At 44.5% G+C, this 16,602-nt stretch overlaps 1 protein-coding gene across 1 annotated transcript in view; it reads right to left on the bottom strand.

Moving 5' to 3' along the window:
• Nucleotides 1–16,602, bottom strand: part of Patronin (calmodulin-regulated spectrin-associated protein patronin) — a 45,419-nt gene that overhangs the window by 13,371 nt on the left and 15,446 nt on the right. The window contains exons 2-7 of the mRNA XM_050170775.3: nucleotides 10,047–10,361; nucleotides 8,721–8,806; nucleotides 6,941–7,434; nucleotides 2,652–2,745; nucleotides 1,715–1,767; nucleotides 1,190–1,268 (exon numbers count right to left, since the gene is read on the bottom strand). Of these exons, the coding sequence (XP_050026732.1) occupies nucleotides 1,190–1,268; nucleotides 1,715–1,767; nucleotides 2,652–2,745; nucleotides 6,941–7,434; nucleotides 8,721–8,806; nucleotides 10,047–10,361 (1,121 nt within the window). The remainder of the gene's footprint in view (nucleotides 1–1,189; nucleotides 1,269–1,714; nucleotides 1,768–2,651; nucleotides 2,746–6,940; nucleotides 7,435–8,720; nucleotides 8,807–10,046; nucleotides 10,362–16,602) is intronic.

The following is a 16,602-nucleotide window of genomic DNA, read 5'->3' as shown; positions in this document are numbered from 1 at the left end:
TGAACGGCACACGCGGAGGTAAGCAAGGCAAAGGTCAAGCCAACAATCACTCGTGGCAAGAGCTAGGGCACAGTCTAAGAATAAATGAACTGAGGGATGCAATTGAACTATGTGTAACAACGCAGTCCGTGGTCACATTGGAAGCACGCACATGCAGGCACTCCAATGTTGACAAATGTGCACTTCACGTGGCACACACTACGTATCTATTGCTCTAGCTTGTCACAGAGGCACGGTCGCATCAAGAAATGAAAAAAATATGTTCTCCCAGACATCTCGAGGTGGTATATCCTCCTGCTATCACTTTCGGGGCTAGAGAATCACTTTCTCAAGCTTTCATGCGACTCAGCACGGAATGCATTGACATATACCACTGACAACACTTGTCACACCATGCCAAGCTCTCTATCGTCACACAGTACTAGCAATGCCAATCCACCAGGGGCTCAGGGTTGTAAAAGTGATTGCATGCCCAAAAGTGATGACTGGAGAATACTGCACCTGCTTTAATGTTATAGAGATGTGGCCAGAATGGTACTGGCGTCTGTGTCATTCAGTGATGTCATTGTGTCACTAAGAAAGTGCCCAGTCATGCTGTCACATTTTTTATTTAGTGAAATGCAAGTCGCCTTTGCACATGCCCTCACGGAAGCAATTGGTCACAGTTCTAATACTCTACCATGGCCTCCATAATCATGGCTGCCGTGCTGGGGTACTATCAAGGTGAGGTGCTGCATTCATTAAAAAGAATTTGACGGTGTGTTGCTCATGCAAGTAAAGATGATGCATCGATAAACAGCCACATAATTGTTTGTCTTTCAATAACTCTCAAGTTTTGCCCACTTAGTCAACAGGCCTCGATTATAAGACAGAATACACAACACGGTCACATGGCAGTTGGGAAAAATTTATCTGAAGGAGCTTTTACAACAACCAAAATTCAAGAAACAGATGACACAATCCTTGCTTTCGTCCTCTTATCAATGCTCTTTAAGAATGACATTACTATGTTTGGGCTAGTTGTATTACATTGTTAAAACCAAGAGTGTGAAAACAAGACACAGAAACAGACAGAGCACAGCGATTTTTGATGTCTGTCTCTATGTCTTTGTTGTTTTCATGCTCTTCGATTTTGCGAATGAGCCTAGCACACTTGTACAGCTAGTGAGGCCATCAGTGAAAATGTTACCTAGGCGACGAGCTCAGCTGATCCGAATCTTCATCCTCCCGGACAGAAGAACGTGAAACACGAGTGCTAGGCTTTGCACCTGCAATTCAAAACATGTTCACAATGCATCAAAAGCACGATTACACTGTACATGACTGTTTCACAAGCTTCAGGTTGCAAAGCCTAGAGACATAACATACTGTGGATACTACATCGACCAGGCTTCGCTAGTTTCAGTTTTGATGAGGCGCCAGCAACATGGCCTGCGACCATGCCTGCAATGCATGAAGAAAGAAGATACCAAAGCAACAATATTGCTCTTTCTGCTCCGACAGGCGGCCGAATTAGCATGTGGTCATGCAAGCATAGTCCGAATTACTGAACTTGTGGATGCACAAAGCACTGTGAGGTGTTCAAACTTTGGTTGCCCTTACAGATTAAGTCTATAGGACCAGTTGTGGCGCCATGAAGCTGTCCAAATTATCAGTCAATGCAAGTATTTCACCAAGAATTCCATTGTCTGGTGAAAAACTGAAGTGTGCTCACCCTGGCTCAGCCTTCGCACTCCTTCTGGCCAGGCCCCATTGTGCTTTGTTTGGCTGATGGAGGAAGCAAAAATAAAGAGTGGTTGGACGGTTAACTTTACATGTCTACACCAGACTGCACACTGAAAGTTGTAAGTGCACACTGTTGGCAAGCATTTACATGTTGGCTTCTGGCAAGTATCTACGATTCTTACACACCTTACAAACATTTCCTGCTACTATTATGCCAAGATATCGCTTACTGCCTTTCTCTGACAAATTATATTTGCTGGCATGGAGGGCGGTGAGTCGGGATACAATTATTAGCGGCAGCACAAAGGACAAGGACGAAGCGAGACTACAAACATGGTGCTGAATGAGCAACTGGAAAGTTTATGGAAAAGGTAAAAATATATATATATATGTACACAGTACAAACCACGTGATTTGCAAACAAAACATCAACAAAAAGTGGCGTAAAAGCACCCCAGAAGAAATGCATATTTTTCCTTTTTCAATAAACTTCCAGTTGTTTGCACAGTGTTTGTGCACAGTGTTTGTGCACAGTGTTTGTGCACAGTGTTTGTGGTCTTGCTTCATCCTTGTCCTCTGCGCTGCTGCTAATCATGAACCTTAACCAATTTGCTCAACTCACCGCTCTTCTAAAGTCAGGATATTACAGTAAATGGTTTCAATATGGTGGTCAATGAAAATTTTTATTTTTGAATGAACAGAAATTTTCAATTAAGTACACATTTGAACTTGAATGATTGCAGGTTGACTGTAACAGCAAGAAGTGTGCCTACAAACAATCAATCATACATACTTTTTATGCTTTTGGCAATCAGTAAAAATAAAAAATGAACAACCTGCAATATTACCGTTCCAAAATAAGACACATGGGCTTTACACTGTACAGAGTGTGGATGGGAGAGGGGCAGCGAAAGAGGCGCCCTTACTTGTGGTCGTCGGGTGGGCACAAATCTGGAATGTGGCTACATGAGTTCTGCAGGGCACGCGCCTTGCGTAGGGACTCCCCGCGATGCCGAGCCGCTGCACACAACAAAGGCATGGAAATGTTACATTGTGCTTTCGGACATGAAACACAATGTAAGAATGATGGCCGCTGCCCCTTTACGACAAGTGCTTGACAAATTAGGGTTCGGAAACTAAACTTCCCAACCCCAAATTGTGTCAGGCGCTGTGTGCACAATTATGCATGCCAGGACAGTGCATCAAAAGCAAAAGCACTGATCAAAATAATATTTCTTATTTCAAACAAGTCACATACATCTTGAAACACTTCTCATAGGATCTGCGCTGCAAGTTTTACTAATATTTGTCAAATATCTCAGTAAAAGAAGCAAGAATGTAGATGGACCGGAGTTGCTTTTGGCATCGGTATGTTGTCATGTAATGGGTTCACTTCATTCACCGTTTTTCTATGTGTTTTACATCAGGCATACTTTTCATGTGGCTGAGTAGGTGATTTCCAAGTATGCTATACATGAAATAATGAATGTTTCCAAATGTGCCATTCCTATTGAGAGTTGTCGCACGGAGTGTACATTTTGTAAACTTGAGAAAACTCACTGAAGAATTGAAAATGTTTAACCTGTATTGCAGCTGTACGTTTCTTGTGATTCTAAAGATGTAGAAAATGTGGCGAAATTAAATTTTCAATGGACACAATCAATGGACCTCTGAAGGGAATAGTGAACATCGATAAGAGTGGTGCATCCAATTGGCTGATGTCAAGTATGTGAAATAAAGAAGTGTCCTTTTGAACTCCAAACCACAGGGATGAGCACGGTTATACCAGAGCATTGCATAAAGAACTTAAAGCTTTACAGTTTCCATATTCGAATAAAATGAATTAGTGTGTTTGTTGCCTGGAGAGATAATCAGTTCAAATGTTTATCATAAAAAAGAGTAACAAATGCTAGCAGATCTTAGTACAGTACAGTACAGTAATGCTTCTTTCACAACTGTGAGCCTTCAACGTTGCAAAAGCTAAATACTGTTAATAAAAGCTTACTTTGAGTATTTATGGGCTTTGTTTTCATTAGCCGCAAGTTGGTGTGTGAGTTCATACTTACCCAAAGCAATATTTTTTGTACTATCATATATTCTACAGAAAGGTAATGGTAGTAGTGACACAATATTGACAAATGCAATAAACACTTATTTTACGTCATAAAAGCTGATCAATAAAATTTATTCCCCACTGCTGTATTTTTAGCAAGGTGCGTGCTAAGTTTAGTGTTGAATTTCACATCAGACATTCTCGAGCTGCAGGCAGACTTGCTCCTTGACCTGCAAAGCTCCACCACATACAAGATTTTGCAGTAGGCCAAAATGCCACTCTGATGAATAGCAACTGCTTGTGGGCGGCCTCTGAATATGTAAGATCTGCCAAACAAACAGTGCTATTTTACATACTACCTTCAATTCACCAGCCCTTCCAAGCACCAAATATTTGAATCCTGGGCTAGGCTAATGCAGCAATTCTATTCCAATGCTATTCCTTTTCACACCTTGTCAGTGGTTCGAGCGGTGCTACACTCATGTTATAACAGGGATGGGCTGGCCGTGACCGGTGGATGATAAGAAAGGAACAGAACTGAGCTGAAATAATACTTGCATTATACTGGCCGTGGGGTGTTTAAATGCAGAAGCTAGTGTATTGAAGAATTTGCTCTCCCTCTCAAGCATGAATATTCCCAAGACATTATATTTGCTGAAAGTGACTGTGTAGATTAGAGGCACGTTGTATGCTTCACAATTTAAAAGATACACCTGATACAGAACTGTGAGAATGAGTTTCATCAGCATTTACATAATATGGAAGAATCCATTCACAAAACAGCTGAAAATGGTTCATTTTACTGGGAAAGCGATGCACACTGTTGTCACAGTGAAATGCTGATTTACAAAACCATTGCTCTTTAAGCAGGCCTAGGAGACCAAAAATTGAAAAAAAAAAAAAAAAATTAATTTTTAGAACTGACTATTTAGACACACATAATTCTTTTTGCACTAATCTGTAGAGTACCCCGCTTCACGGATTGCTATTGTGGTCAAGTAATAACAAAATTAACTGCATATATCCACATCCATCCTATCCCGAGTTGATTTTCTGCAATTTTCTCACAATTAAATTTTTTTACACTTGCAATCTGCCAGCACTGATACTTCAGCACTACAGTGCAAGATATATACTGTCTGGGTGGGGACACTTCTCGGATTGCTTGTGAGATGCAATCGACCGGATAAAATAGCAACAGTGGGCATCCATCTGCTCGGTGACAACAGCAGATAGCTATCGGCAGGATGACGCAACTTCAGTTAGAACGTAGGTGAGAGCTTGAACGGACAAGAAATGCGTAGATAACACAAGCAACCAGAGAACAGTGTCTGTATGCGGCGTAGCGTTGCTGTATCTGCTCCGACGAGGCGATGCCCTCTCCTCCATGCTTTCCCCTAACCACGGTGACCTACTTTCGCACATCACTCAATCATTTCGGATTTCCCGCGAAGCACCAGTTTCTATAGCAACAGCAGATAAAACCTTTTCTGTCTTGAAGTTGCGTCTTCCCTCCGAAAGGTATCCATTGCTGTCACCGAGCCGAGGGACGTGTGCTGTTGCTACTTTATCTGGACGATCGTGTCTCGCGAGTGTCCTCACCTAAAGAGTACACACCTTACACCGTGGTCAGTACATAGAGCAGATACAATCTTTTTTTTTTTTTTCGGTATGAAGCTGCATGTATGATAAGTGGTATAATGCAGGCAGATATTAAAGTTCTGGCTTAAAATTTATATACTTTGCTCTATTTCTTGCTGCATTGTTTCCACATACCAAGAAGTGAACTGCAATGTATTATAAATACTCATAAAAATATACTTATACTTATACTTACAAAATACTTATGCTGGCATTACTGTTTTCACCTTTTGGGCTATTGATGCATGCATCAAAATTAAATTTTATTTTTCCATTTTCTCACGATAGAGGCTGGAAACAATAGTATGTGATTTTAGATTAATTTTAGTTAACACGTGAAATAATTAACTAAAACAAAATAATATTTAAAATCAGCAAGAGAAACTAAACAAGTATACCTAATTTCATCAAGATTTATCGAAATATAATGATAAAAAATTTTCAGTTTCAGAGCCAGGCTACTCCCTGGCATGTCAAGGACAAGCATGGAGGAATTCATATGTTCATTTAATTAATTTATTCAAAATACCTGCAGCACGCAAAGGCATTACTGCAGGGGAGGAAGAATACATATACATGTTGGACTTGGAACGGTGCCCGCATGTACACATGGCCTTTAAAGTAAAATGCTCTACTAAAGGAAGAAGAGTCTAGTAAGTGAGTTTGTGCCCAGCCCATCTAAGCATCAGACACACGAGATTGAGAAATAGTGCTTTACACAATGTTATAGTATGTGGGCACATATGCACATGTGCACACGCAAGCACATGCACACATACAAATGAAACAAACAAAAGGACATTTGCCACTACAGTGCAATCATGAATAAAATACGGTCATGATGAATAAAATTAATCCGGACTGCGGGGTTTCAGTCTATTGTAGTAAGTGTGGGGGTTTGCTCGATTTAGAACAAATGCTTTGGCGCTGCTTGGCATTGGCCAGTGATGGTCCTCGAGGTGAACAGTGGTGGCAGCGGATGCTGCACAGTGAAGTGCTGGCAGACCAACTCGGGGCTGTGCAGAGGGCCCGTGTGACGGCAGAGGGGCTCGGCCTCTCTGTAGTACTGACATGGGAGCGGCCCGCATCAGTCCCAGACTGATCCCTCAGGAGCTAAATAAAGTTCTTCATACCATACCACACTACAGTGCAATCTGCAGCACATTGACTGTGACAGTTTCAGCCTTAATGGCCCAAACATGAGTCTGGTCACTTTGATTTCATTATGTTTACTTGCTGTTCATATAAGCAAAGTTTAGTCCTGCAGCAGTGTGTGGCTGGTTGAGGACAAAGGTGAAAAACGCTTCTCGTGAGAAGCAAGGATTGTGAGGTGACAATATTTTCTTTTCTCATTTTAAATCTTTTGCATTCAGCATAGTGGGGTTGGGGATGAGGCTGCTTATGACAGGACGACAAGTACCAACAGCAACAACCACATCACTTTTTCTAACAAGGAAAGAAGCTCACAACCGCTGTTGCAGCACATCTCAAAAGAATTTTAAAAAGAGAGAGGAGTCTTACCCTGAAGAGAGTTTTCAGCACTGGGCGGATCGTACCGCAGTCCCGGCCGTCGCACACACTTCGCCGGCCGGATCTCAAACACAAACATGAGGTCGGCAAGGAGGGCGAGAAGGTTTTGCCGGATGGAAGGGTGCACAAAGAGCACATCCTCCACCGTCAGGAAGAACACATCGTGCGGCAAATGCGCATCACAGAAGCGCTGGCTCAGCTGCAGGTTGTAAAGCGAGTCGGCTAGGCTGTCGCCCGGCAGGCACAGGTCGTGCCAGGGCAGGTGCTGCGGGCAGTAGAAGCTGAGCAGCGCAGCCAGCGCACAACCGTCATTCAGGTCCGCCAGGTCCTGCAGCACAGGCGGGCCCCCAACAGGCGGCTGCCCGGGCCCCAGCTCGTCCTCGATGCGATGCCGCATCTTCACTGAGCACTTGTTCAGCCAGAGCAGCGCTGCATCCTCTGCGTCCACGGGAACTTCCTCCGGGTAGCCGACAGCTGAAAACCGTCTGCGGGAAGAACAGTGACCCCTCGCCATTGCTTACAGTGTACAGTGCATTTTGCTGTTAAAGGATCCCTCACTAGGCTTAGGCATTGAAAATAGACAAGTGCAGGGCATCGATCACACACTGACGATGGTGTATGCAAAGTATCAAACCATGCAGCAAGAATAGAAAAAGAAGGCATGCAAAGCTCATGAGATAAACGGTATGTGGTCTCTCGGCTCTGGTATGTGAGAAAGCAGAGAATAAAAGTTGCTTGCTAACACTAGTTGAGGCAAAGGCAGAGAGTGCTGATGTTATCAGTACAGCTCACCTCCTGGCAGAACGGCAACACAAATAATATCTCCTCTAATAATGAACTAGTTTGAAAATTTATTGTGGTAAAACACTCCCTAGATGGCACTTAACAACTTCCAGTATACAAGCAAAATTTCCAATGGGGTCTGGTGACAGGCCTTTTCACTTTGCTAGCATCCTAAGCTGCAAGTGTCAGCTGAAGCTATGTCCACGTACAACACAAGTACCCGGGTAGTAAAGTCCCAGTGCCACCAACCACAACTCATCTGCTGCAAATCAGAGTGATTGTACAGAGCGACTGCCCAGCGATTGTACCAGAGGGGGACAATTAGCATGAGCTCTATGCTCATGTATCCCCTTTACCATTGGACTGCACTGTACAATGTATGTTCTGCAAGAGGTAAACATGCCACTGCAAATGAGATAACGAATACTGATAAGCCACATGATGGAATTTGTGTCACCCCAGTGGCATTCCATTTATTTAACATAACACCATTTTGGCCATTAATGGCACTGACTAACACAGGACTAAATTTAGTACAAAAGAAAGTGGATGAGATGATAAATGTCACTACAGCTCAATTAGTGGAGCATCACATGGGTCACGCAGAAGTGGGTATGGCTCCAAGCTGCCCGTTTGTTTACTTTAATTTCTCAAAATTTCAATTAAAAAACCAATCAATTTTTTTCCCATGCTTTCCTTGATTTCGTTGTCTGTTAGCTTCCTCCAGTTGTAACTAACAAAAGAAATCAAGGCCCTCAGTGTACCGTTACTTGTCACTCATAATACATGTCAGAATAATAATCAATGTTTTTACGCCTAAGGAGGAAGTTAACAGAAAATGAATATGCTGGCTGGTCATACCTAACAGCTCAAAAGCTCATTGTACACAGCCGTACCGTGCTTAAACTTGAAAATATGCAGGCAAATTACAAGTCTTGCGCCAAGGAGAGAAACTGGACACGTCTGGCATTCGGCCAATTGAACTTACCTGACCACTTCAAAGACCTTGATGGGTATGAGCACTTCTTTGATGTACAATTCCATAATGCCATTGATGACAGCCATGTGGGCACTCTGTACAGCAAGAAAACAAGCACTGAGAACATGCCACAAATGTTTCTTTCATAAACTGTGCTCACTCAAATGAAACGTATTAGTCAAAAAGCATTTGTAGATCACCTTTGTCACTTAGTTACGCAAACTGTACTCATGAAGCAACCTTATTTGCCAAGGTTTGTACAGAACTTTCACTCAATATACAATGACAATTCAAGGGTTTCAAGGATGTCAAAGACCAAACTTCAATGAGGGGAAACAAACCTTACTTGTACACATACACTGAAAGATAATGAAACCTCGTTTGTTTTTGCTGCAATTTCTCGCAGCTAAGCAGTTGCTGAGTACGACACACGCTTTGAGCACTTCAAGTACCTTTTCAAACTTGACTTTTCCATTGTAACGATGTCCTTCTAGCATAATGGTTAGTAGTCTCTGGCTTCAGTCAAAGATACTTGTCACATTAAAGGCAAATGACTGAAACTTACTTTTCACCAGCCATTTCTAGTGCGTAGGGCTAGAAATTGGAGTCATGCTGGCTACGGTACGAAACCAGCCAAAACAACAAAAATAGTGGGGCAAATTGGTCCCTTGATCTGGCTTTGTCTAGTTCCATGATGGCAATGGTAATTTAAACATGCCTGTCATTGATGGCTGCGGACACTTCACATTTCATCGCTTAGCGGCACTATGAAAAAAAAATATCCAAGGTCATTTCCCGATACACAGTGTCTATGGTATAGCTGTAATGCGGAGTTTGTTACTTTGAATGTTCAATAATTGTCCCCAACCCCAGTTTTCAAGGAACACATTCATTTTCAAAGAGTTTTAAGAGCCCTTGAGTTTCTTTTTCCAAATTCAAGTGTTTTCAATTATTTCAAGGAGGTATACGGACCTTGATTCACTCTTCCTTAAAGGGACACTAAAGAGAAAAATGACTTGAGCTGTATTGGTAAGTTACTCTTCCACAATACCAAAACAGATGCTCTTACTGCAAGAAGCCTGGTAAGGCAGAAAAAACACAAATACAGAAAATTGGCAGTGACAACGCCTTGAACTTCCCGCATAAATTCCAAATTGAATCTTTGACCTTTATTTTCTTTTCTGATAATCACCCTATTACTGCGAAATCAACGAAAGCATAATTTTTCAAGAATACTTTATCAATTTGAACTGATTCAGCGTTTTTCTCTAAGTGTCCCTTTAAAAGCTGACGATGCACCCTCAACTGCAGTCGCTCTAGAAACAAGCTACAAACCATGCGCAGCGGAGCAGTCTGGGCAAGCACGGTCTCGGTGAGGGGGGTGTGGTCGGCAGGTGGCTCAACCTCGACACCCTTTCGCTGCAGTGCCTGCACGACGCCCTGGTGGCTGAGGCTGTGATAGTTGGGGTCGGCATAGATGTTGGCCAGCGCAAGGCAGTACAGCTCGCCACTGGCCAGCGCCTGCACCAGCTGCGGCCGCAGCCGGTCCTGTTCCGCCTGGTCCCGGTAGAAGACCTCACGCAGCTCGGGGGGCACCCGGTTCTGGTGTGCCTTGGACACCAGCCACAGCACGGAGGCTCGCTGCTTGGCCTGCATGTGTACACACACTTCATATAATTTACTCGCTAACACACAAGCTTTTTTTTGCACTAAGGCAATATGCTATCCAATGCGCTGCTGCTGCATGAAGTGCCATAATTATTCAACTCCTGCACACACACAAAAACAAAATTTTGGGATTAATTATCCACCTAAGGAGTTGGGTTGAGGGAAGTGTGCTGCAAATGGTGCTCAGTTGATGCAGTATTGCTCAAACATCCCAGAGCTGTACAATGATATTAGGGCACCATACTGGAAATTACGATTGATTACAGCCACCTAGGGCTTCTTTAACACGTTGCCTATGGCGTGAGTGATCGGTACACCACAGCAGTTATTCCCACTGCATGGCTATGTAAGGCTTTCCTGGAGTGCAAAAGCGACACCTTTGCTAGAAATCAATGAAAAGAAAGAAGAATCCTTGTTTCTGATCCAACACATTATGGCGCTATCTGTCTGCACCTTGACGAAGTTTCAAAGGAGCACAACTTTCTGGTGACTCACCACTGGGTCCCTACACATGAGGCATTGAGACTTCAAAATGTACTGCCGCAGTGAACGTGTTAATGTGCACCCAAAGCATGACATGCGAGCATTTTGCCTTCCTTTCCCATCAGAATGCAGCCACCGTGGCTGGATATCGAGCCTCCAATGATGTGCTCAGCAACCATGGCAACTGTACTTTTGCAGAATGCAAGGATATTGTGCAATGCGTTTAGTTAAGTGCAATCTTTCTTCTTTCAAACTTAGTTCACTCTTGCACAAAGAGATTGTGCTGAGAACCATGCTTAGTTTAAGCAGTATTGCATAAATGTGATGCTGACGATAAAAGACAAAATCACTAATTATGAGATCTTAAAGCAACTAAAAAGCTTAAATGAGCAAAGCATTAGTGATATAAAAAGAAAGGCCAACAATACACTACAAACACCCTACACTGATTGACTATTATAATTAAGAGGAATGACACACAAAAGTGCATAATTCCGAATGTAAGTTGAAGTGCTAAGAATGCTTGATAAAATCCTGCACCTTAATCGCCCCTCTTTTCAGAATTGCAGTCAGAGGCCCTATTTTTCCATTTCATTTTCCATTCTTTTTGCTCCTCGTCATGGTTCCCCTATCAAAATGTGTCATATTACACATAAAAACATATGTATTCATATCATCATCATCATCATCATCATCATCATCACCACCACCACCACCACCACCACCATCCTGTTTTATGTCCACTGCAGGACGAAGGCCTCTCCCTGCGATCTCCAATTACCCCTGTTCTGCGCCAACCCATTCCAACTAGCGCCTGCGAATTTCCTAATTTCATCGCTCCACCTTGTCGTCTGCCGTCCTCGCCTGCGTTTCCCTTCTCTTGGTACCCATTTTGTAACTCTAATGGTCCAACGGTTATCTAACTGCCACATTAGATGGCCTGCCCAGCTCCATTTCTTTCTCTTGATATCAATAGAATATCGTCTATACCCGTTTGCTCTCTGATCTAAACCGCTCTCTATCTGTCTCTTAACGTTCTTAATATTCCTATGAGATTATTGAATTTGTCGCATACGTGCCATACCGAGATTTTTCGGTAAGATCGGTTATGACTCGCATGCCACTGCGCCGCCGTTATCCGCGGTATCGGCCTCGGCGTTACAACGTTACAAAATGCGGGCCCCGACATGCAACACCATTACACAAATCGCACAGCCATTAAAAAACACAACCAATATTACACAATTTCCATGTACCGTCTTACTGATATCTTGCATGTCACTGATAACGAATCAAAATGACGTGCGTAGGTGAGATAACACGCTCGAGAAAATCTAGAAAACATGGAATTTGACTGCAATTTGTAGGCCGGAGTATAGGATGAAAAAAGTAAATCGTATATTTCAAGTACACTTTTTCGTAACTACACGATTACGTAATGTTGCCAACAAGTTAATACGCCAGGCATTTATTTCACATTAAATCACGGGAAGGGCGCAGGCAACCCGCGAACGCGCACCCGAAAGCAGGCCTCCGAGAAGCAGCGTGCGGCGCGCATCATGGAGGCCATACATAGTCCGGGCGCCTTTAGTCCGCAATCAGGCTGTAATGACGCGCACTTTCATAAGTAAGTCAACGATCGGTGATACGCCAGCGTTAGTAAGTGTAGGGGCTTCAAGAGCTAACGCAATGACGCGACAATTGCTGCGCGCTTGATGCGTACTACTCCAAGCAGAAGGCACCCATTTCCTTACTTTCATCTTGAGCATTGGCTTCAGTTTCAGTTTCCGGGAACTGTGCACGCCTTGGTAACAGACTATAAATAACATTCATAATGGTAATAGCGCGAACAAAACGATGACAGTGAAAGGACACAGGACGAGCGCTGTCTGTGTGTGTGTCAACGCTAGCCCATGTGTCCTTTCACTCCGTCGTCGTTTCGTTCGCGTTGTTACCATTATGAATGTATATACCGACTCACCCAACTTTCCACTAGTAATAACATTCAGTTTTTCCAAAATGGCAGGCTGTGTCGTAGATCCACAACTCTCGGCAAACGAGGCGGACTGCCATTTCTTCTACTACGACGCGTCACATTCAGGGAGGAGGAGGAGGAGGAAAGGGGGAGGGGGATGCACTGCCGGCGGCCGCTCGACCAAAGCGCGTGCATGAAAATCGTTTCATTAGGAAGGGATCACCGCACCGCCAGCTGGTCTGCCCCACGCACGCAAAGGCGGCGCGCCGGAATACCCGCGCGCCCATTGAGGGGATTTCGCGCGTGTTTGCGGAGGCCCCAGCGGCGGCGGCCCGCACAAACACACGCAGTGTGCGGTGTGCGTGGTTTACGGCGGCCAAAGCCAGCGATCCGAGCGTCGGCCGAGCGCGGCGCGCCCACGGCACGACCCACGAGTCGGCGGCCTTGGCAAGAACCCTCGCGCGCGACGAACGAATGCTGCCGCAGCCGCCGGAGGCGTTCGGGGCTGCCCGCCCAACGCCCCCCACGACCACGCGCGCGTCGGCGCACCTTCGTGTTCGCCCTCGCCTCGCACTCTCACGCCGGACGAGCAGTCCGTGTGGGGTACCGTCGGTCCGAGCAGCACCGGCAGACTTCCAGCAGCCCTGCACGCGCAAAAAGACGCGAGACCGTAGTACGAAGACCGGTTAAAGTATGGGGACGATTGGAGCACGATCTCCTCTTTTCGCACGACGATAGCGCTGCGCGATCTTTAGCGGCACGTGATCGATCAGGCAGACGATCCACCCCTTTCGGGCCCGCTTGGAGTGCATCGTTATTGCCGGGCGAAAAGATGATAGAAGAACGCGCCCCCCCACCCGTTTCTCGCATTGCGTGTAGAGGTCGAGATGCGGTCTCTCAGCGTCCGATTCACACCATCACGAGATATCAGAACACGAACTGTTCACCACAAACAAGTCGACCTCGTTAGCCGCGGTGGACGCAGTTACCTCGATCATTTGGCACGTGCTGTAAAATAATAGAGAGAATAAAAAGAAAACATGAAAGCGTCACAGACTACTCTTGCTTTCGAAGGGCAGGTTTGTGTCGCCTGTACGCTGCTGCCACACTTCGTTCTAGCGATCATGCGCAATCGCTCAAACATGTTCCCGAACGCAGCCGTGCCCAAGCAAGCGACCAAACGGAAAGGAAGGGGACACCGAAGGCGCCAGCGCGCAACACCTGGCGTCTGCCAGCTACTATCAAGGCGGCGCTTCCCTTTGGCTCTTGCGTCAGGCACGCAGCCATGACTTATGCAAGACTATTTGTCGCCTGAGAAAGGCTGTGTGTACCAGTGCCTTGTAATATCAATGAATTGAGGCTCAGGATACGTTTCACTGTGGTTTAAAGGGACAGTAAAGGAAAATATTAAGTCGACTGTGTCGATAGATTCTTCGTCTAGGAGTCTGTCATCGTTTCTTGTGTGCCAATCTGCTACTTTGTTGCGAAGAAAATAGCTGCCGCAAGTGCCGCTGCTGCTCCTCAAGTTCAACCGGCCGCGCCACAGCGGACGAGTTGACGTAACATTTATGTGGGTGCATGGATGATGCATGGAGGAAGAAAAGTATAGGAGGGAGCACTGCGTCACACAGCCAGCCTTGGCAAGAGAAGCCACAGTGGTGGCCCAAGCCGTGACTTCTTGCGTAGAGATCACAGAGCAAGAATCGAGATTTGCTGAGGCGCTTGGTTCCCAGTGGCTAAGCCAGTAGTTTTCATTCGGTGCGCATTTGTTCGACTGCTCTGCCGTGGCTTTGCCTGCAGAGCGGGAACACTAAAATCAGAGTACTTCAATGCTTTGATGGATACTGCTAAAACCAACCGCGCATTTTGACTTGCGATCGTGTCGGGCCACCAGGCTGGCTTCAATCGCGTTGCGGTATGCCCCCTCCTATCTTTTTCTTCCTCCATGCATGGATGGACGGGATAGAGGGATCGATGAATGTATGGATGGATGCTTTGAGCATCCCATTTGAAACGGGGCGATGGCTCGCGCCGCCAAGCTTTTTTTCTTCTTATTTTGCCTGTCTAACAGACAAAAATTTCCACTTCTATGGTGCCCTTTGTGAATTAGTCAGTGCTAAAGTGACAGGAGAGGTGCTAGAGTGCACAACAGGTGGCGCCATTTCGATTTTCCATTTTTCTCTTTCCACACTTACTAAAACTCTGTTCTCGCTACGCATGACGAAATTATTAGATGTCTAATCTTTCAATCTAACTCGACTTAATATTTTCCTTTATTGTCCCTCTAAGCCGACGATAAAGAGAAATACTAAATCAGCCTCGGACAGGCATACCGACCCTCAGAGAACTATTCCTGCAGTTCTTCGGCGGCAAAAGACTGGCTCAGCGCAAAATAAGAAAGCCAAATTTTGCTTCCCGAAGAACGCGCCGATTCGGCTAGGTTGCTGATGTCAATATGACGTCACAGACGTCGCAAATATGACGTAAAGATGGCGTATTTTTCGCAAATAGTTCTCGCGTGCTTCTGTGCAGGAAAATTGCACAGGCGTTGCGAAAATGAGTTCTTTTCGAATGCAGCGCGACTGTTCTTATTCGTAAACGATTAGCTAGACTCGGCCAGATTAATGCTAAAATACATGACGGCATCAAGAGCTGCTGCCTATGGCTGGTGCAGGGTTTGCAAAGTGAAGTCGCTACCTGCATTTTCTTTTTAATTTTTGCTGTTTGCAAATCTAGTTGTGCAAACAACCAATGTACTATAATAGCTTGACCTCATTCTCATTAGGGCCCCTTTTAAAAAGATTATGCGACTGTTCATTCGATGTTGTTCCTAAGGGCGTTTGCGGTATGTGAAGAGCAAACGCACGTTCCAAAAGCATTCCACACGCTGTCATGGTCAGATATCGCGCGAGCATTTTCTGTGACCCAGAGAGATATGAAGGCGTTGCGAGTTCCGAAGATAAAATGAAAGAAAAGAAAAAGAAATACCGCGACAATGCAATTTTTGTCGAGAGCGCGTTACACATCGCGTTCGACGTATATCGAAAGATTAACATCCGGGCAAACGTATCCAGTTTTCGCACTGTGTGGAACTTGGAAGGAACCCGTGCGCCAAGTTGTGGTAGAATTCCAAAGTTCAATTTTTTTTAAACCCTTTCAGGCGCTGTGTACACAATTGTGTACACCAAGGTGTTGCATCAACAGCAAAAGCATTGATGAAAGTAAATATATTTAAATTGTGTCGCATACATATTTCAAACACTTCTGATTGGAATAGTGCTGCATGTTTGCAAGTTTGAAAGTTTGAATAACAAGTGCAGAATGTTTTAGTAAAGGTTTTAGTAAAACGAGTGAGAAGGTAGGCAGCTGGGTATTTCTTATCGGTGTCAGTATGTCGTTTGTAGCAGGTTGACTTCTTTCGTTGTTTTTTTTCACAATGTTTTCCACCAGGCATTATTTTCAAGTGGCTAGATAGGTGCTTTTCAATCCTGCTAGACATGAAATAGTTAATGTTTTCATATATGATGTTCCTGTCATGGGTTTTCACATGGAGTCCACATTCTGTAGACCTGACAAAACTCACTAAAAAAATTCATAATTCTTATATGCTTTTTATGATTCTGAAGAAGTAAGAAATGCAGTGAAATAAGTTTTCAATCAACAGAATTAACCGACATCTAAAAGGGTTAAATTCGGCCTAGTTGCAGACGTATCTGCTGATCAGAGACAAATCTACAGGACTTTATATACCCAATAAAGGCTGTA

The sequence above is a fragment of the Dermacentor andersoni genome, chromosome 6, assembly GCF_023375885.2.
Source record: "Dermacentor andersoni chromosome 6, qqDerAnde1_hic_scaffold, whole genome shotgun sequence".
In the NCBI taxonomy this organism is placed as follows: Eukaryota; Metazoa; Arthropoda; class Arachnida; order Ixodida; family Ixodidae; genus Dermacentor; species Dermacentor andersoni.
Note: the sequence above shows the minus strand (reverse complement) of the source record. Positions and strands in the feature narration are given on the sequence as shown.